Source organism: Boleophthalmus pectinirostris, unplaced genomic scaffold (genome assembly GCF_026225935.1).
Source record: "Boleophthalmus pectinirostris isolate CB_2022bp ecotype Guang Dong unplaced genomic scaffold, ASM2622593v1 HiC_scaffold_13, whole genome shotgun sequence".
Classification (NCBI taxonomy): Eukaryota; Metazoa; Chordata; class Actinopteri; order Gobiiformes; family Gobiidae; genus Boleophthalmus; species Boleophthalmus pectinirostris.
The window spans coordinates 26,609,737-26,632,464 of NW_026571036.1; the positions used below are offsets into that span (position 1 = coordinate 26,609,737).

Below are 22,728 nucleotides of genomic sequence, written 5' to 3' on the forward strand. Positions count from 1 at the left end.
AGATTAAAAATATTATTGATAGAGAAATGATTTTTATATGAGATCACTGCTGTCTTAAATTATGTCCACCTACTGTTAGTGTCATATTGTATTAGTTTGGTCTTAGTTCAGTCCTGGTTTAGTCCTGCTTTAGTCCTGTTTTAGTCCTGGTTTTAGTTCTGGTTTTAGTCCTGGTTTAGTCCGGGTTTTAGTTCTGGTTTTAGTCCTGGTTTTGTCCGGGTATAGTCCTGGTTTAGTACTGGTTTAGACCTGGTTTAGTCCTGGTTTAGTTCTGCTTTAGTCCTGGTTTTGCCCTGGTTTTAGTTCTGGTTTTAGTCCTAGTTTAGTCCTGGATTTAGTTCTGTTTTTTGTCCTGGTTTAGTCCTGGTTTTAGTCCTGGTTTAGTCTTAGTTTAGTCCTGGTTTAGTCCTAGTTTAGCCCAAGAAGTAAAACAGGAAAATATCGCCGTGTAATCCATTTATTTCAACAAAGTAACTGTAATTTGTACTCTGATTACGTAACTCTGGTACATGTAACCTGTTACTCCCCAACACTGATAATTAATACTGTCCTCTAGAACACTGTGATGTCATCTGAATTACAAAATAAACATATGCTGCATTGCTTTTATTTTACAGGTGTTTTTTTAAGTGACATTTTTGACACTTTTCATTGCTTAGTCATAACATAAACTCTTACTAGTCTGACCAGCTCATCAAAACAATGCTATTTACAGATTTTTATTTTTATTTTTTTTTTGTACAGAAATACTATTAATAATTTGCAGAATTTAGTTCAGTATTTTGGCCTCCACAATATTTTCTGTTTCTCATGTGGCCCCATGGAAAAAAGAACTGCTTACCCTTAGTAACTGTACCTGTATGGTTTACTGTATGGTTGCTAGGTAACAGTTGTATGGACCTGCCCCCACAATAGAACTAGAATCATATCTGAAAGATGAACCCAAGATGGCGTTGTATTGTTTTCAGTGGTCTGTGCTCAATATTGTATGGGCCCTAAAAGGTTTACTCTTCGTCAATATGGGAGAGTTCCTCCCACCCATGTGACGTCTGAAGCACGATGTGGAGTGTTTGGACCAATCAGAGCTAGAGTGGGGCTAAGCTAAGTCACTTTTAGGTGCTTTGAGGATAGCGTGACCATTTGTCCGGATTTTGGCCAGACAGTCCGGTTTTAGAGCCTTCTGTCTGGACCTCCATTTTGCGTCCTCATTTTTGACATTTTGTCCTCATTTCGGACCTTCCATTGCCACCGTTGCACGTATCACCACAAATCCCCGCCCATATTGCACCTGCGATGCTGTGATAGTCAGTGTTGGGAAGGTTACTTTTAAAATGTATTCCCCTACAGATTACAGATTACATACCCCAAAATGTAGTTTGTAAGGGAATCCATTAAGTTACTTAAAGTGAGAAACGTAATCTGAATACTTTGGATGACTTGATTTTCTGTAGAGAAGCAAAGACTCGGATATCTTCAGATAAGATGTTTTATCTGTTTAAAGAAAATAAAAAGCCCAGTTTTTACTTAACCGTATTAAAAATATTATTGATAGAAGAGGAGGTGACACGCAGCATGATTTAGTCCTGTTAAATCCTGTTTTAGTCCTGGTTTAGATCTACTGTAGACCTGGTTTTAGACCTGGTTTAGTCCTGGTTTACACCTGGTTTAGATCTACTGTAGACCTGGTTTTAGTCCTGGTTTAGACCTGGGATCAGTCCTGGTTCAATCCTGATTTAGTTCTGGTTTAGTGTCTGGCAATGAGTGTAATTACTAAAAAAAAAAAAAAGGGATATAGCCCAAAATGTGAAAACAGGAAAATACCACCGTGTAATCCATTTATTTCAACAAAGTAACTGTAATCCAATTACCACTCACTGAAACAGTAACTGTAACCGAATACAGTTACTCATAATTTGTACTCTGATTACGTAACTCTGGTACATGTAATCTGTTACTCCCCAACACTGGCGATAGTAAGGTTGGAAACTGTTTACTGTTCAACAAAAGCAAACACCAAAAAAGAAGACATCCTTCAAACATACATGGTGCTCAGAGCATCGTTCAGAGCAGTAAGTCAGAGCAATACAAAAGCCGATGTGATACATAATCATCTTGCTTGTTTCGAATAATAATAATAATAATAATAATAAATATAGCCGCAAGCGGCGATGATCGGCCCTCGCGTGCGCTCACGCCGCGCCCCGCAAACGCCGCGCCCGCAAACGCCGCGCAAACGCCGCGCAAACGCCGCGCCCCGCAAACCCGCCCCCCAAACGCCGCGCCCCCGCAAACGCCCCGCCCCCGCAAACGCCGCGCCCCGCAAACGCTGCGTCCCCGCAAACGGCGCGCACACACTGACCCTACTAATCCTAAACTTAAACCTTACCCTAATCATAATCCTAACCATAGCCCCAACCCTAAACCTAAAAATCTGAAATTGAATTTTCTGCAATTTTCAAAATATGGCCAAAAAAAAAAAAAATCCAAGATGGCGGACTTCCGGTTTGTAAAGGGGCGTGGTCACAATATACATTTTTGTTCTTATTGGCATGATGCATGTGGAGACCAAATTTGGTTTGGCTATGCCAACGTTTGTGTAAGGACGTCCCATTGGCAAGGATACAATTTTGGCTTTTTGCCATGGCAACACAATGTAAATGGGATGTGAGCATCATTGAGTTTTTTAATCGAGACCATGTCGCAAATGTGGATACCAAATTTTGTATATCTGTGACAAATAAAACCTTATTTTTACATACAAATGTTCTAGGGGGCGCTATTGCACCCATTTTTGTATTTTCTTACATCAATCTGTTCAGGGTTGAGGTGTGAACTCATGATTCAAATTTGAGTGAAATCGGCCAAAGTTTGTGCAAATTATCAGTCGTTGAAGTTTGATGGTGAGCCCCAAAAACAAACCTGAAATTTGCACCGTTGCCACGGCAACACCGTGTGACCTTTTAAAAAGCTTTTAACAACTTCTAATGTCCCACTTGTCTAGATGATACAGAATGATTCTGTCTGGGTCAAACGCCCAAGGACAAGTTGGTTCAAGTACGAGGACAGGTCACACGATCAATCCAATATGGCCGACTTCCTGTTGGTTACCTAGCAACCGTGTAATATACTTTTTTGTTCCTATTCCCATGATGCATCTGTGTACCAAATTTGGTTTGGCTACGCCAAAGTTTTTGTCGGGCCTATTGGCAAGGGCAGATGTTTGGCCTGTCGCCATGGCAACACGATGGGAAATGGCATGGGGTCGTCATTGACTTTTTTGATCAAGACCATGTCATGAATCTGTGTACCAAATTTTATATGTCTCCAACAAAGTAAATGTTTGCACTACCATGCAATTTCCCTAGGGGACGCTACTGCGCCCATCTGAGATTTTCTTATAAAAATGTGTTAAGGGTCGGGGTGTCAATCAACGATTCAAATTTGAGTGGAATCGGCCAAAGTTTTGTGCCAGAATTTGTAGATTTTACCAATGGAGAGTTTATGCCATCGCTATGGCAACGCCAAAAAAAATATGACATGGATGTCACTGACTTTTGGATCAGGATGCCAAAAGGGAATTTTGTGCAAAATTTCAGAAATTTTTGAGCAACTATTTGGGAACAAATGAATTTTTTCTATATTAAATTTTGTTTCAATCTATAGGGGGCGCTAATGCACCAAATTAATAATTTTCACATGAAGTAGCTTCAGGGCAGAGAGTTTAACAAATGTTTCAAATTTCATTGAAATCGGAGTTCGTTTGAGCAAATGGGAGCAATTTGTAAATGTCCAAAATTGTGTGCATTTTTTGTTGCTTCACTGCTCAGAGATCGTAAGACGTGTGTGAACAATTTGGATAACTTTTATTGTTCTACGTCTTGAGATGATGTGGACCAAATTTGAGCTCGTTCGGGTGAACGCCCTCGGAGGAGTTCGTAACAGCTTAGCAAATTTTAAGCTAATATTGCTGCCCCCTAGTGGAGCACACGGTGTTGGTGTAATAATATTTTTTCCTTGTCTTGACATGATCGACTTCTGTGTCCAATTTCATGATTGTACGTGCAAGTTTTTTTTTGTGTCATTCGTATTCCCTAATGCATTTTTGAGTCGTTTGGTGGCGCTGACGAGCCATTTTATTTATTTTTGTAAAATGGAAATAGCCAAAACGTAGGGAAGCACGAGTTTTACTAGATGGCCAAATTTCAGGACTTTTCGTCATTGTTTAGTGGGTGAAAAATGGGTGAGTTGGTTAGGAGGAAAATAATAAGAAAGAAAGAAAGAAAGAAAGAAGGAAAGAAAGAAAGAAAGAATAATATTCCGGTACGAGAACAATGTTCCGCTTTTTTTTGGCCGACAAACTATACATTTTCGGAAACCTCAGGCGCATTGCTACGTGATGGCGAGGGTCCCTGCTCACTACGGGCGAGTCACGTCGCGCCATTCCATTTTTCGGCCACTTGGAGTTTCGCTATGCGAAACTAATAGCCCCTTCGCCGGCCTTCGGCGCTCGGCCTAATAATAATAATAATAATAATAATAATAATAATAATAAACGGGTGTATAGGGCTGTTTTTAGCCATTTTGTAGTTGAGCTCAGTTCTGGTAGTGTCCTCACTTTTGGGCTTAAGTGTCCTAATTTTCAGAGTCATGCTGGTGGTCACCCTACAGTATTTGAGAATTTAGACATTTTGTTAAGTTGTAATGTAATATAATTAAAGGGATAGTTCGAGATTTTTGACATGAATCTGTATGGCATCCCTTGTGAGCAGTGTCGTGCATCCACACTGACTTACCCCCGACAGCGTCTGGGATGAGCCGAGATACTGGCCATTTTCGGTGCTGACGAAAGTAATCCGGCAAGTTGGCTGGGGACAGTTTGTGTCTTGTTGATAACGTGTAGGTCGGATGAATGCGTTTTGACCGTTCAGACTGAAGTCGCATGTCAAAAGATCAGATATGTATCCGTTTTAGGAGCACATATCCAAGTGTCCTGGGTCACATTTGAAAAAATCGTATCTGTGTCGTTCAGACTGTCATTAAAAGATCAGATACAGGAACATAGGGGCCAAAAAAATCGGATTTGGGTCACTTCAGGCTGCAGTCGTAAATGAAGTCCTCATTAACTCTATTGTACAGCTGTAACATAACATTGGTGCACCTTTAATTAAGAAACACTTGCTTTACTTCGCTGGATTCTCTGTACTCTGTGTGTATTAGTGTCTGCTTCTCTAACCCCTGAGCCCCCTGCTGTGACCATCTATCTGCAGCTCCCTCAAGGACCTTCTTCATAATAACTGCTCCACGCTCTCTCGCTGTGCGCTTTCAGATTCAAAGCCATGCATTAAACTCCCTTTTAACATCATTAGCCATGCTTTTCAGTCCTGGGGTGAGCGCTTTACCACATATTTCACCATTTTCTCCTATATTTTTCTAATTGTACGGAGAAATACGAGACACATTGAATAATATGAGCAGCTGTGAGGCCGTATGATGTAACCTTACAGATTTAGAGTCAGGTCAGGTGCATTGTGTAACATTTTGTGTAACCGTCAAATGCTTTTCTCCATGGAGTTGTTATTGCTTTGTCTGGAATGTTTCACAGTATGGCATTAAACCTTTCTATCTTCATGGAGACTAAACCAGACCAAGTTACAGGTCAGATGTGTGGAGAGGAGACCCCCCTCACAGTCAGAATGTCTGTTCTATTATTCATGACCCGAACTAATGTTATGGTCATGAATAAAACAGAAGGAACTTGTTCATTCAGACTGATTATAGAAATAAAATTAAAAATGGATTTCATGATGTAGATATTAACATAGACAGAGAGATTTGTGGAGTATAAATGTTAGAAATGTAATCTGTCAACATCTGTAACATTCGAACTGCACAAATCTCTCTGTCTTGTTAATATCTACATCATGAAATCCATTTTTAATTTTTATTCTACAGTCGATCTGAGTGAACAAGTTACTTATTAATGAATTAGTTACTACTTATGTTTTATTCATGACCATTATATTAGTTTAGTTCAGTATGTCACTAATGCGTCGTCATCGTTGTTTCCTTTAAGTTTTCGTCTTTCTTCCTTTGATAGTTGTGGATAAATTCTTCATGTTAGAATGTTTATCCTTTGTGAACCTTGTTGGTTGAAGATTTGGTGATGGGGCAGATTGGAAAATACGGCAGACATTTACACAGATATTTTGCAATAGAAAAGAATTAACCGCAAGTTACGTTTACCCTACATCCCGCCATTGTGAAAAAGATCTATTATATTATATCAACTTTTTTTTTCTTGTTAACTTTGAACCTAAGCACCAATAATTGGAGGGTCTGCTCTGTAAATATCGTGAAAATTTTTTTGGACATTTTAGTGTATGTACCCTTCATTTTTTGATAGAAAAATTTTGAAGATTGAAACATTTCTTGAAGTCTTCAGTGGGTTGGGTAAGCTATCAATTAATGTATTCCAGATGCAAAGAACACATGTGGTGACAACATTCAGTGAAAAAATCATTCTTAAAACACATTTTTGTATGATTTTGGAACAATTTAATGCAAAAAATAAGGCATTTACTCACTTTTTCCAATATTTTCAGCTTTACCTCATTGATAATCAACTATTTCCCTAAGTTGTGATGACATCAGCCAATATGCCATTCTTTTCACCAAACAGTATACTCATTCCACAGAAAAAATTATAAAAATAGCTTGACAGAACACCGATTAGCTGAGACTGCTACAGACTTGCAGTGTTTTGAAGCTTGGAAATGTTAGTTCATGAGTTCAAGAGGACAGAGGGTGGAAGCTCCTCTGCTGTTACTCTGATGGAGCGTCTGTGTTTACTGCTGCACACATCGATCGTAGACGCACTGAGGGGAGGTCTCACTCTTTGACCAAGAGTTCAAAACATCAGACGCTGTTTGAGATCAGTCACAAATGGACTTTGGTCCCAAGAAGGATCAGTCCAAGAAGTCATCGTCCAAACTTTTTTCATCAGGAGCCACATATCACTCAGACGAAGCAGAGGCTGATGGAGAGACAGAGACTGGTGCTCAGGACAGTAAATAATTAATGGATAGTGAATAGTGAAGTACAAGGATTTATAAATATTAGAATGACACACCAGATCTTCATTCAATCTTAGCTCCTCAAAAGCACACGATACATTTTTAATACCAGTGTCACTGAGCTGGATTTTCAAAAAGATAAACTTGCAGTAAAAAGTATTGTTAAGATCATTTGACCGATCCACCTGGAAGCCTGAGGGACAAAAAAAAATTGGTCTGAGCAACACATTTGGACCCTGGGCCACAGTTCGAACATGTCTAATCTCATTTCACAGTGCAGTGTCGTAACAGTGTTCATCAGCTCACTCAGACATGTACTTCAACTGATTCATCCATTTCTGAGGAATACTGGACTGCATCTGAGTGCATTATTTATTTTATTTGCATTGCATGGTGCCATCCTCTGCATTACGCTCCCTCAGATCTGCTGACCAGGCTCTGCTCTCGTTCCTCAGTCCAAGAGGAAGCTCAGAGGAGACAGAGCGTTTCTGTTGTTGGACCTAAATTATGAAATGAGTTGCCTATTCACATAAGACAAGCTGACTCTCTTCTTGTTTTTAAATCACTTCTTTTCTTTGGCTTTTACCTAGTTTTGAGGTCTATACTGTTCAATAACTGTTGTATATATTTTTTCATTGTATTATACATTATATTTTTATCTTTGTGTACAGCACTTTGGTCAAGGACAGTGCACAGACAACACTGATCTCAAAGAGAAAAGATGCTCTGTGCTAGAGTCTTGTTTTAACGTTCTGGAATTTTACGGGTGGGTATTGCGGGCGAGTAGTGATTACACACAGACGGGTCAGGACTAAATCAGGACTAAACCAGGACTAAATCAGGACTACACCGGGACTACACCAGGACTAATCTTGGACTTAAGAGAGAGAGAGAACCCCGAGCCGTGGAGCAGGGTTTCCGCAAAGCGCGATCAGGCGACGGCTGCACTTATCTTCATGGGACACGGAGTTCTGCACCGGTCCTTTCACCTGTAGTCACCCAACAGTCTACACAGGTGCACCGCTGAGCCCGTCCCAACAGTGAGTCCTGGTTCAGCTCTGGTTTAGTCCTGTTTTAGTCCTAGTTCAGTCCTGGTTTAGTCCTCCTGCTTCAGTCCTGGAATCAATCCTGGGTTAGTCCTGGTTCAGTCCGTCGCGTTTGCGGCACAGAAGTCCGGCATCTTTGTTTCTTCTGCTCAGTGAAGCCTGTGAAGTGATGACAGTTGTGGCGTCTGTGAATTTGTATTCGTACTGAAGAAAGTGTAACTGTTTAATTTCATTTTGTGATTGTAATTCTTGAAGTCGTAACTTTTCAAGTCATATTCTGATGGATGCTTCAATTAGAATTATTTTAATTTGTGTGTGATTTATCTCGGGTCTGGATGGGTGTGGGTTTAACTGTGACATAATTATGGGTTAATGGGCAAAATGGACCCCTGCAAGACTGTACTTTGTGCCAGATTAAGTTACTCAAACTAAAATCAAGCTGTTTTCACCTATCCCCTATCCCAGCCCACATACCTGTACTTGGTTGTAACAGCAATTACATGAACAGTTAAGATTTGTTAATCGATTGTTAATGTTGTGATTGCAATGGTGAAATACTTCAGTTTGATCAGAAAGTCAATTAGGTCATTTTTAAAAGGCCTCATACACTATTTTCTATATTTTGGTTCTTCTCTCAAACAGAAAACAGTCTGTTCCACCTTGTGATGTTATGTGTTTTTAATCTCCACACACCTTCAATAGAATCATTTGGATGATTCAACATGTATTCTCTGGAACTGCCAATCTCTACTGACCTAAAGGCTGCAAACATCACAAGATGGAACAGAACATTTTGACCTTTGGAGATGCAGACAGACTAATATAAAAGAATTACTCAAATGTCTGAATGAAACAAAACACAACTCCGGGCCTGTTTTTGAGGAGGGAACAACATTCTAACATGACTTAAAGCTCACAAAAGTCCATTTTGCGTAATACAGGACCTTTAAATCAAGTTGTTTAGATCTATTCACCATATTCCAAAAGTTTCAGTGTGTGACGCCAGCATTATTCAGGTTGTATTATTTTGTATGGGGCCGATCTTTACAGCCAACAGTTCAATACGGAAGATAAAGCTGTTTTAAAGCCTCCAGAGAATCAGTGAGGTGTTTACTTGTTGGTGCACATGAACATTTAACATTGTAAACAAATGAACCAATTTTATGTCATATTTAAGATGCAAAACGTTTCCCAGATTCTCCATTGACAGGATTCCCGTTTAACTGGAAGTGCCACCACAAAAAAGCGCTGTTTAGGAGTATTTAGAGACAAAATGGGCAGAATAAGGTGAATACTGCAATTCACAAAATGTAAAATGTTGATCTAATTACGATTAATATAGATAAATAGTGTAACATGTCTTTCTCAGTCTTTGCTCCTGTCTCACTGTGAGATCTGGAACCAGGTTTTGAGCAACAACACAAGTGTTCCCCCAGGTCAGATATCTTCCTTGGCAGACAGATGACATTGTGCAGTGGATATGCAGCTTAAAGGATTCCAGACACAACCTCACTTTATTAAACCTGAGCCTAAACAGTTGGTTTACTGACAAAAAACTCTTATCCGTGACGAAATAAGAGCTACCATTACAGTGAAAAGAATCCACCTTAAAGTTCACAAAATTGACTCTTGTGAGCTTTTAGTTATGTTATAATGTTACGGCATCAAAAACAGACCTGGAATTGTTTCTTGTTTTATTCACACATGTTTGAGTAACCCTTTATTATTAGTCTGTCTACATCTCCAAAGCTCAAAATGCTTTTTTCAACCTTGTGGCAGTTTCAAGTCATCAGCTCCTTTACCTTTAGTTCATCAGAAATTTTGTCGTTGTTTTTAACACAAAAAGTGTTATTTTAACTATTTGAAAGTGAAATGGGGGTTGGAGTTGGGGTTATTTGCCAGAGTTGATATGGCTGAAGATAATTCAACTTCCCTTAGAGTTAATTCAACTTCCCTTAGAGTTAATTCAACTTCCCTTAGAGTTAATTCAACTTCCCCTTAGAGTTAATTCAACTTCCCTTAGAGTTAATTCAACTTCCCCTAGTGTTAATTTAACTTCCCTTAGTGTTAATTCAACTTCCCCTAGTCTTAATTTAACTTCCCTTAGAGTTAATTCAACTTCCCTTAGTGTTAATTTGGCTCCTCCCACCCACCACTTCAAACTCCCACAAGAGATGACCAGTTTGAACCAGTTTTGTTCATAATTTCATCTTAAATTAACTCAAATAAAGTGTAAAAATAAAACATCTCTGTGTGTAGTTTAAGTTAAATCAGGATAACTTTACAAAGTGTTATCCGTTTACTCTCAAAACATTAATATAACTCTATAACTTTGGTCCAGTTTTACTTAATTAACATTTCCAAATATGTTAAATTAACTCTAGAACAGATTGTAACACTCCACTTTTTGCTCCGGCGAGGGCATCCGGTGTAAACAAATGCCAAACAAAAAGAACATAGAGACATTACACACTGCACATTATCAGAGAAATGCAGAAATGACAAGTTATCTGTGAAGACACTGGAGGCTGTGCTTTAATTTAAAATGTGACTGAACCACACGCTTAAGACAGAACATAAAGGCTGCTTGTTATTTTTAAACAAAGTCGTCTTTCATTGAATTCATTAATCTTGAGGACTTTTCTGGGTGTCATGCAAGCAATTTAAGTGTTATAATTGGATTTTTTGGCAAATTAACATGGGATTTTCTCATCTTTAAAAGCACAAAATATTATGCATTAGTATAAAACATCCATTCACGGTGATAAGTATCGAGACTATACTACTGTCCAACTATTGTCAGATATTATTGTCTGTTTTCTGATCTGTTGTAATGTTTCCTCATCACAAACACAAATTTAGACTGAGTTCTTCTTTCAAACAAAAAAACGCTCTGTTCCACCTTGTGATGTCATGTGCTAATGCAGGAAGTGCTCCACTGTCTTTTATACTCCATACATCTTTACTACACAGCAACAACTGGAGGCTTAAAATGTCAGGGTCAAATATTTCAGAGTTGTTTTTAACATGTTTAAAATGTGTTATTTTAACTATTTGAAAATTAAATGGGGGTTGGAGTTGGGGTTATTTGCCAGAGTTGATGTGGTTGTGTTAATTTAACATCCCCTCGTGTTAATTCAACTTCCCCTAGTGTTAATTCAACTTCCCCTAGTGTTAATTTGGCTCCTCCCACCCACCACTTCAAACTCCCATGAGAGAAGACCAGTTTGAACCAGTTTTGTTCATCATTTCATCTTAAATTAACTCAAAGTGTCAAAATAAAACACCTCCGTGTGTTGTTTCACTAAGTCAGGATAACTCTACAAAGTCTTATCTGTTTACTCTCAAAATGTTAATATAACTCTTGATTTTGGGGTTAAACAGAAACTTTGGTCCAGTGTTACTTAATGAACATTTCCAAAAATGTTAAATTAACTCTAGAACAGATTGGACTCATAAACTTTGAGAAAATGTTTAAATTGGTTCTGTCAGAGTCAATTTTATCATCACACTTTTTGCTGTGAAATCATTTGGATAATTTCAGCCTTGGAATTGCTAAATCTACTAAACAAACGGTAAAAAGTAGCTGTTAAAACATCACAAGGTAAAACAGAGCATTTTGAGGTTTGGAGATGTGGACAGACTAATAATAAAGAGTTACTCAAACGTGTGTGAATGAAACAAAAGGTCTGTTTTTGAGGAAGTAACACCATAAGAACATGGCTTTGAGCTCACAAGAGTCCATTTTGTGTAATATCTATCTTATATTAAATGTATTTGCTGGGTTTCAGATGACATCACAACATTATAGGTCAATATTATTTATTACAGATGGGGGACAGCTAAAATCAATATTGTCCAAATGCAGATTTTTGTTGTAATACAGCACGTCTTGGGTCTAGTCACTGATACAAATGATCAGATTCCATATTTGAGAATTAACCTTTCATGACAAAATACAATGTTATTAAGGTCTCATCCACACTAGTATGTATTCAAGTCATATTTGATGTGGATGCAGTGTTCGTCCACACTAATTTGAGAGACTGAACGATCTGGTGCCTCCATCTCCCGCAAATTAATCTGAGTACAGATCTGATCTGACACTGTGTGGATGCCTGTAAACTGATACTCTGATGTAGGTCTGTGCGTCGTGAAGTAATTGATCGCCAAAACACTAAGAGGTGAGAATATATGTCCATTCATATAAACGGTCTGTGTGTACAACCTGCAGATGTATAATCTCTGAAAAGTTTAACATGAACCATCTCCAACACGACAGAAACACAGAACAGACTCACCATCAGCAGAACACCCCTCTGTCACAGAAAGAACACTCATATTCCACTGAGTCGTGTCCTTTAGTCCAACAGAAGCTGAACCACATCAGCGCACAATAGTGAGCAGTTTTTTTGAGCATTTAGTTTATGCAGATGAGCCATGTGGTTTTAAGTTTTGTTTCTGTAAAATGTAAACAAATATGCTCAAAGCTGTGTGGAGAGGGAAGACTTGCGGACACAGAAATGACGTGTATGGACACAACTCATTTCCAATACAGTGAAATGCGGATTTGTTTCAGTGTAAACGTAGTCTAATAGGAGAAACAGGCTCTGGCTCAGAGAGTGTGACATCATCACATTCTACATGTTTTTTTAAATGGAATTTTCACTGATTCTGTTTCTCACTAATCCATAGACTGTCTTCTGCAGTTCACAGTTAAAACCACTTACCATCCACCCGCCCGCCGGCGGGCGATTTTCCCCAAAAAAATGTTCACTCTGTATTTTCACCTTCATTATTGTTTTCACTACTGGCATGCCATACATCGTTTGAAAGCTTAATTTCTCAATAAAACAACCATATCATTTATTTTATGCCATACAACGAGCCCAAAACGCTATAACTTAAAAATTCACATCATAATCAAAGAATAAAATACGTGTTTCTTTTGAGCCGGTTCTGTCGGTCCAAAACGCGTTCAATCCATGAAAAGTTGTACTCAATAAGTCCATAATAATCCACAGAAAAAGAATATCAAGTTGTTTTTTCCATAAAATAATTCCATGTGGGGAAATAATCCAAAAAACCCTCGTCCGTATGAATCGATGGATACAATGATATGAAAAAAAGTTTCTCTTCTCTCCCTTCTTCCACTGCGTTTCTAGCAGGTTTGCTAGCACTGTTGGGTACGCTTGTTTTCCTCACACTCTTAGCTTCAAAATGAGACCCTCCCCGCTGTTGTCGGTGCCGTGGTTTAGCTGGGACAAGCCGCTGAATAAGCTAACGCACCCATCTACTTCCTGACTTTACGCACGCGTCATCAGTTTATTTACGGGAAATCTCTTCAGTCATTGGATCTTCCAGAAAGTGATTGACATATTGTTTTAGCCTATCACTAGAGCTTTCAAACGGTGGGTGGGACATTCAGATAGTATTTGAAACGGACGCGCGGTGTTTACAGGCGTTACAGAGAGGGCACAAGAAGCGGTGCGGGAGGGGCCATATTGGGCAGATCTTTGCACTTGGAGGACAATTTTGGCTACTTTTAGGTTTTTTTCTTGAGAAAACATGCCTAAAGCTCAGAAGGAATTAGTATTATAATAATAACAATTATTATTATTATTATTATTATTATTATTATTTTGGCACAAATTTGGCAATCTTGTGCCGAATTGTCATTTTGTTTACACAAAGGCTCACAGCATCAAAACCCTTTGTCTGAAATTCTACACAGTTGTTGCCAACAACTTGAACAATGAGTGTAGTGAGTCACAAATGCCTAGCATGAAGTATGCCCAAGCTAAGGCCTTTATTTTTTTCTTTTTTTTTTTTTTTTTTCAAAGCAAAAAAATAAAAATTTTTTTTTCAATTTTAATTGACTGTACTGTAGGTTAGGCAGCACTTACAGTCTTCATGTACAGATCTACAGAAACTAGAAGGCCTACGCTTTAAAATGGTGCCTCACACAAGCATGTGGGTTCTAAGGTTTTCTTTTAATAAGCTATGGCATTTGGGTATGTAGTGCTATTGTGCACACACCAAAATGAGGTGGGTGGTAACAGGTTAATCAAGTCCCTACAGTTAGTTCCGGTTGACTCAAAGGTCTGCTGTAATGATATCTCTGTGGAGTTTTGAAGTGTGAAGAAATGTTAAAGGCACAGACCTGATTTTTACAGTCTTAAAGGGTCAAGATTACTCTACTTTCGGATGTATTTCTTGTTCTGATGTTGTTTCTTCATCATCGGTGTATCATTCGTTCATTCATTTTTCAAAATAAAACCAAAAGAACAACAATTTTCTTCATTATTTGTCTCCAAAACCAAAATGGAAAGACAGATAATGATTAGTTTTTTTCAGTTTTCGATTTTGTGTTTAAAGGAATAATAGAAAAAAATAGATAACAACGATTTCCTGTTTCTGTGACTTAAACTGTGATGCCGGACTGAACCAGGACTAAACCAGGACTGAACCAGGACTAAACCAGGACTGAACCAGGACTAAACCAGGACTGAACCAGTACAGAGTGTAGGGACAGGCCCGGAGGTGCACCCTCGTACATTAACAGGAGATCAGGACTGACACCAGGACCAGACCGGGACTAGGACCAGATCAGGACTCAGACCGAGACCAGACCAGGACCAGAGCAGGACTGAGACAGGGACCAGACTGGGACCAGGACTGAACCCGGACTGAGACAAGGACCAGAGACCAGGACTGAGACCGGGACCACATCGTGATTGAGACTGGGACTAAGACCAGGACCAGACCAGGACTGAGACCGGGACCACATCGTGATTGAGACTGGGACTAAGACCAGGACCAGACCAGGACTGAGACTGGGACCAGCCAGGACTGAGACCAGGACTAAGACCAGGACCAGACCAGGGCTGAGACCGGTTTAGTCCTAGTTCAGTCCTGGTTTAGTCCTGGTTCAGTCCAGCGTCGCAGTTTAAGTCACAGAAATGGGAAATGGTCATTATCTATTTTTTTTCCATTATACATTTAAAGACAAAAACGAAAACTGAAAAAATTCATCTTTATAAATTTCTTTCATTTTGGTTTTGGAAACATATAATAAAGAAAATTGTTTTTTTTTTTCTATTTTCATATTTTTGGTTTTATTTTGAAAAACGAATGAACGAATGATACACGGACACAAACAGACCTGGAGAACAAAACACAACTCCAGATCTGTTTTTGATGAGGTAAAAACATTTTAACATGGCTAAAATCTCTTAAGAGTCACTTTAAGGTTATATAGGACCTTTAAGAATTGGACTCTTCCATTTTATTTTCCAGTGGGCTTGATAATATGGAGTTCTGTGGTCTGAGGCGCTGTATGAACAGACGTTACATAGAAAAATAAAATCATTGACCTGTGACGACCGAGATGTCCTGAGGTCCTACCACTGACTCTGACCCAAGTCAAAAATAACTGCTCTAGAGTTTACACGTAATCTGCTTTCTTGGTCAGGTGGAGGGTCAAGCTGTCCTCCAGGGAAATGCATGTTGTAGCATAGGCCTCAGGTTTCGTAAATGTAAATTGTGTAGAGAATAACAAAAATACAAAAATATAAAACTGCTAGAGAGGATGGAGATAAGTCTATGTAAATCTTTTGTGGCTTTTGGTTATGCCCATATATGACTGTATAAAGTAGTAAAAAGAAGTCACAATGCAAGCAGTTATAGGCGAGTTTCAGCTGACGTCATTGTTATTAAAAGCCCGCTTTGCATGCTGGGAAATATTTTGGTCGGAGGCAAGAAACACGGTAGCGGTCAAACACAGTGCGTAACCTCGTGTAATTTATCCCCGATAATGGTAAATTTCAAATAGAAGCACGGAAGAAGGAAAATGTCTTTTTCGTATTCTGAGTGAAAAGAACCGCTAACGGTGAATTAAATGGCTTTCAAACATTCGCAGAGCAAATGTAGAAGATCCTAGCAAACCGTGGACTCCAACAAGTTCAACAACACATCAAGACTCTTAGGCTGCGTTCAGACTGCAGCCTGAAGTGACCCAAATCCGATTTTTTGGCTTCTATGTGACCTGTATCCGATCTTTTAATAACAGTCTGAACGGCACAGATCCGAATTTTTCAAATGCGACCCAGGCCACTTGGATATGTGGTCCTGAATCCGATACATATCCGATCTTTTGACATGCGACTTCAGTGTGAACGGCCAAAGCGCATCCATCCGACCTACACGTCATTAACAAGCGACAAACGTCACTATTCTGCGCTGAAGCAGGCGGAAACCGGAACTGTAAAATCGCCAGGTGCTCAATGCTCGCGACCATATTTGGACAACTTCCGTAAACACAGAGCACGCTCACTGCGGTTGACGCATGGGGTTGACGTCATCGTGTCCTCCAGTGCGCATGCAGGACACTTTCGGGCCGTTTACCGTTCACACTGAAGTCACAGACAAGTCGCATTTAATTGGAAATGTGAACGACCTCGCAAAAACATCGGATTTCACAAAAAAATCGGAATTGAGCATTAAGCCCTGCAGTCTGAACGTAGCCTTAGAGGTTTTCATCTTTTCTGCTGTGAATGGCCCAGGAGTTTCCACCAAGTCATTGTGGATATCGCTGAAGTGAAGATTTGACCAGGTAGTTGGCGATTCAGACCAGAAATTTGGTTTGGTCCACCTTTTGTCGGGGTTGAAAAGGGTGATTTGTCGTCCATCGATGCTTATGACCAATTTCTGGTCAAGTCGTCTTGGGTCCTCTGCCGTTAGAGTGGATAAATAACCGGGATCAATATTCTTTACGTGCTTTCTCACTCCGTCCGTCATGTTGAATTAGTGTTTCTTGCCGCCGACCAAAATAATTCCCAGCATGCAACGCGCGCATTTGTCATCATTGAATTTATTTTATTTATTTGAATCATTGTCATCATTTGTCAACAATGAAACTCGCCTATAGGAGCGACTTTGGAGCCAGTTCCGTATAAGGAATTTATTTACGGACAAAGTAGTGAAAATAAAAACTCAGAATCATGTATCATCACCGGAGCATCAGGTGACAAATTCTCAACTGTTTTGAAAATGGGACTAGCTGCATTTAAAACACAGAAATAACTGATATTTGAGACATTTACAGATAGTGACCAGGCTTTTCAGACATAACATGGGGGAAAAAAGTACTGCAAAAAAAATGTTTCATAACCAATATTCTCAATCATGGGTAACAGTTTTTGTGTATAAAAATATTCAAAGCCAGTGGTGTCAAACTCCAATTCACAAAGGGCCAAAATTAAAAACTGGGAATAAGTCGTAACCAAACTAAATATTTATTTATTTTAACATCTGCATGTTTTCTCTTCTTTCCAGATATGTAATGTTAAATTTTTCTTATCAACATAAATGTTTAATAATAGTTTTGCTTTAACACTGAATCCAGAACAAGCAAAATATAAAATAATAACAACATTTTAAATAAATAATGTTTCTATAGTCTATCTGTGGCTGTGGGCAGCTCTAATACATATTTGATATGATCTCGCGGGCCAAATATAATTATATCGTGAGGCAAGTTTAGCCCCTGGGCCTGAGTTTGTCTGCTCTAAGCAAATATAAGAGAAAAGTCAATGTAAATCTTTCATGGTTTTCGGTTATACCCTAAAACTGTATAATTTGAAAATATTCTGCAGTGTCTATTCATTGTCTTTGTCATTTGGAATATGGAGCAGTGGGTTTCTCTTTGGTCTTGGTCATCTTGGTTATTGTGCAGTTCATAGTGTCTCAAAATATGCATTCTCCCAGTAAGTATCGTTTTTTTCCCAAAGGGCTCATATTATACTAGTTTCTGATCTGTTATTTTTGTATTTGTATTTGTTTGTTTCATTCATAAAGTATAAAAAGACATTAACAGTATCATAACATTAAACACACAAGAGATGAATGAAAAGAAGCAGAAAGAAGAGTCGCGTTATGGTATCTGCCCTGTGGTAGAAATTTAGATTGTGGAAAGATTTCTTTCAATCTGTCTTTGTGTAAATGAATGTGATTTCTACATGAAACCCAGACCAGTCATTAACATGTGAAAAGGTTCATCAGACACAACTGTCTCCTCCTTCAGGAAGTCCTCTGTTGTCCTCAACTGTATGTTCATTTAGCACCAGCCTCTGAAACCAAAGTCACTCTGCTTTGATATATGGGTCAAGCAGAAGTAAACAGCAAAGCCAAAAATTCAAGTTAATGCATCTGATATAAAAATGTATTCAACAGATACATATGTACTCTAGTTTATGAAACTGTTTCCCTTTTTTCTGTACCATTTTTGGTTCTAAAGTTACATATGTTTTAAACAGACCATGTATGAAACATGGAACAACAATTATTTCCCAAATTTCAAAGACCTGCAAATCATGTAAATAAATGTATGTATTTCATCATATCTTGTGTTATTTGATCTTTGAACTGTTGATGAAGATACATGATTTTTAAAAAAAAATGTATTTAAAATGATAAACAATTAGCTTGGAAGGACTGAGATATTTTATAGAAACAGTTTCCTTTCGGACCCATGTATGTAACTTGTATTTCTGTATAAATATTCAGAGCTCAAATGCTCTGGGGCAGATACTGGGGAGAGACTCTGGAAGAATGGGGTTGGGACATGCTGCTGGTGGAGAGAAGCTGTTGGGCTGTGGCCAGGGCAGGACTAGGCACTGTCCATATTTGCTGTAACAAGAATAAACTTTGGTCTATATTCCAAAAACTTATTGGGCTTCGCAAATGGATTCATTATTTATCTTCAAGACATATATAATTTTCTGCCACAACATGCCCCTTTTCCCTTTTCCAGACAAAACATCAACAATGAGAGTTACTTTACTATATGTCATCAATATTTTTCATTTCAATTACTATTATTAATTAAATGCAAACAGAGATCATCACTTTTATGCGCAACAACTTTCTTTTTCATACATACACACTGCACTGGATTTTATGTGTGTGTTTTTTTTAATGCCATCAATGTACTTGATATTTTGATTTCTTTGTTAAGACTTTTCCATAAATGAACTCCTTTCACAGCGATGCTTCACTCCATAACCTTGGTTCTTAATCTGTTTTTTTTTTTTTTTTTTAACTTTTTCATGTCTGTTCCTTTTAAATTGTAGTGCTTATTCTCATTTCAAACTGTTCTTGAATATTTATAGGTAACGCTCTGCACTTTGCTTTATACATGACTTTGAGAATACTTAAGTCAACAATATCAAACATTTTCAACACTTTAGGTTGAACAAATAAAGTGTTGGCTGGTTCTCTATAAAGACTCTTGATGATCATTCTCAAGGCCCTTTTCTGTAAAATAAATAATATAGTGTCCTCATCACAAACTGTACCTGGAGTTGTGTTTTGTTTCATTCATTGGGTAAAATGTAGGGACTAGCTTCAAACAAAACTTGTGGAGAATCTCGGCCTCAAGTGGAGGAGTTTAAGTATCTCGGGGTCTTGTTCTCGAGTGAGGGGAGGACGGAGCGTGAGATTGACAGGTGGATCGGTGCAGCGTCTGCAGTGATGTGGTCGCTGTATCAGACTGTTGTGGTGAAGAGAGACCTGAGCTGAAAGACAAAGCTTTCGATTTACCGTCAGTCTACGTTCGTCTCCTCACCTCTGGTCCTGACCTCAACAAGATCACGGATACAATGTTAAAAATGAGTTTCCTTCGCAGGTTGACTGGGCGCTGCCCCTGTGACCCGGCCCCAGATAAGAGGAAGAAAATGGATGGATGTTTAATAATTTCTTTGTATATATGCAATAAAAATGAAAAAAATATATATCAAAAACAACAAAAAAAGCTTCCTGTAAAACACAAAAGTAACAGAAAGAGACAGTGAACAGGTTTTTCAGACTCACAGGTGAGACATAACAGTTTGGAGCTGTGAAATAAGTGCATTAAACAACTTGGAGTCGTATAAATAAATAATAATTGAAAGAGTGATATACAGAGAGCTGTCCATTCAATAATTAATGCTGTGATCTCGGATCATCTCTAGAGGACATGTTATTGTGTATGGATTTCAGAGGCTGATATCTCGTCCTTTTGTCTGTCCGGCTGCAGGAATAAGGCTCAGCATCACGTCTGACAGTTACTACAAAAGCTCAAATCCACCCTTTATTTATGGAAGCCTCTTACTTTGCTTTAAGCCGTTCTTCCCTCCACAATCAGACTGATGGCCAAAGTAAAGTACAAACTATTACTGGCTGTTTTTTGTTTGTTTGTAGTTGTCTTGAGTTGGTGTAGTGGTCACTCACTGAAACTTCAGCGAAAAAATCCCTTGTGCCCAGAAAGGATTTTTCCAATAGAGCGCAATGTCATCACAAACTGCTCATGTTCGGCTGACAGGGACTGACAGAGGCTGACAGGGACCTACAGTTTTCAGAAAGCTTGGATTTTGTGGTGATTTTTACCTATTTTTAGATCATAAACCTTTTCACAGCTCAAAATCCTTCAGTCGTCTTAAAAACAGCTTTTTAATCATTAGCTCCGGCTCCGCTCTGTTCTTCTCGTGCTGATTGGTCAAAGCGGATCATGTGATACATGAGGTCGTGCTCCTTGTGCGCGCTTTCGTGCATTTGCATGTGCCCATGTGAGAAAAGAGCACTACATGTTCAGAGCATGTTCAATGGGCAGGGAGCCACTAGAAGTACCTCACCTGGCTAGACTCATCTGGAGACATGTGACACTGAGCTCGACCCTTTGACTTGAATGGGCGACCATGTTTAGACCCTGGGACTTGCTCTCACTCCACTCTGGTGTTTCAGTATAGTTCATTCCCAAGTATTTCCTCTGGAAGGTTTTCTGCTGCCACTTATGGTATAAAAGGTCTGTAGCATCTCAAATGTCCAGAGGTGGCTCAGCTGGCCTCTTGCACAGTCTCCATGGACATGAGAAAAACAAACAGCTCATTTCCCACAATCCAACAGTCTCTTACTTGTGTCCTTTGAGCTGCACATGCTGCACTTCTTGGTTAAAATCCCATGATGTGATGTTAAAAACTCAAAGAGCTCTAAACATAAAAAGTTTCAAAAAGAGCTCAGTGTGTGCGTCAGGAGGCAAAAGTATTTCTTAACTAAAAACACTTGAAAGAAAGTTCTCAGACAGAGTCTGGCACAGTCCTGCTGATGTTTGCAGACTTGGTAATCGCTGCGATTTCGGCCTGAATAGCATTTGTTGTTCTTAAACTCTCTGTAACAGCGCTGTACTGTAAACAACATGCATGGATTTGAATTTAAATGTGTCTCTCTGGAAAATTGTGTTTGCTGCACTTATGTGTTATTTCTGCTTCTTTCTGTCTCTTTCAGCCGTGTTCTCCATTGTTGGAAACCTGCTGGTCCTCATCATGGCGTTCAAACGATCTTCTAAAATGAAGCCGCCGGAGTTGCTAAGTGTGAATTTAGCGGTGACAGATCTAGGAGCAGCCATCACCATGTACCCGTTAGCCGTGGCGTCGGCCTGGAGTCACCACTGGCTGGGAGGGCACGCCACCTGCGTGTACTACGCCATGGCCGGGTTCCTCTTTGGCGTAGCGAGCATTATGAACTTGGTCATCTTGGCTATAGTGCGCTTCATAGTGTCTCTCAACATGCACTCTCCCAGTAAGTACTTTTCATTCCAATTACTTCATAGTATCATTAAAGGCCCATATTACACTATTTTCTAATTTGTTATGATGTAGTTTCCTCATCACAAACACACCTGGAGTTGTGTTTTGTTTCATTCACGTGTTAAATGCAAAAATGCTGCCGATTTAAGGTCAACACTCACTACAGGAGAATTTGTCCGATTTATCCTGCGATTTGCTTCTCCCTGAGTTCAAGGAGGCGTGACCCGTCTTTGTGTCTTCATGTGCGATTTTGAAGCCGCTGCGCTCCTCGTGTTTGTGTATGTGTGTGTGTGTGTATGTGTGTGTGTGTGTGTGTGTGTGTTTGTGTATGTGTGTGTGTGTGACTCTGTCAGATCATAACCACCACCATCAGCAGCGCTACAATAACAGCCAATAAAACAGAGAATCAGGAGTAGAGAAATGACGGACACAGAGGTGCAAGACACAAACTCTTAGACTTGGACTTTGACAAACTTTATTGATCTACAAGGGAAATTATTTGGAAAAGCATGGTTGAAGTCACCAGAAATCAGTATTGGAGCCTCCGGGTGTTTGGACAGCAGCCCAGCGACCACAGTGTGTATCCTTTGTATCTGCTGACGGAGGGACGTAAACTCCAATGAACAGGACAAAAGTAAATTTCCAAAGTCAACAGTTCAATGTCCGGTGAACAGATGCGCTCCTTCATCAATAATATGGCCAGGATTACACCACCTCTAGTTCACCAAAACAGCAATCCTGCCGCCCTTCTTCTCAGTCTGCACGTACAGTCTTAAAGCCTGATACAGATGCACTGTTGTCCAGGAAGTTAGTATGAAGCCAGGTCTCTATGAAGCACATGATACTGCTGACAGCGTACAAACATAAAGAAAATAGCAAAAATATGTCTTTAAAGTTAAAGTGCAGCATTTCATCCACGTTATCTACAGAATTTGTCCTCTGCTTTGAAGATGTGGGCAGAGTAATAATAAAGGCTTACTAGAACAC

At 39.2% G+C, this 22,728-nt stretch overlaps 1 protein-coding gene across 1 annotated transcript in view; it reads left to right on the forward strand.

The window, feature by feature from the left end:
• opn8b (opsin 8, group member b) overlaps nt 1–22,728 on the forward strand; it is a 110,754-nt gene that overhangs the window by 63,965 nt on the left and 24,061 nt on the right. The window contains exon 2 of the mRNA XM_020918492.2: nt 21,440–21,733. Within this exon, the coding sequence (XP_020774151.2) occupies nt 21,440–21,733 (294 nt within the window). The remainder of the gene's footprint in view (nt 1–21,439; nt 21,734–22,728) is intronic.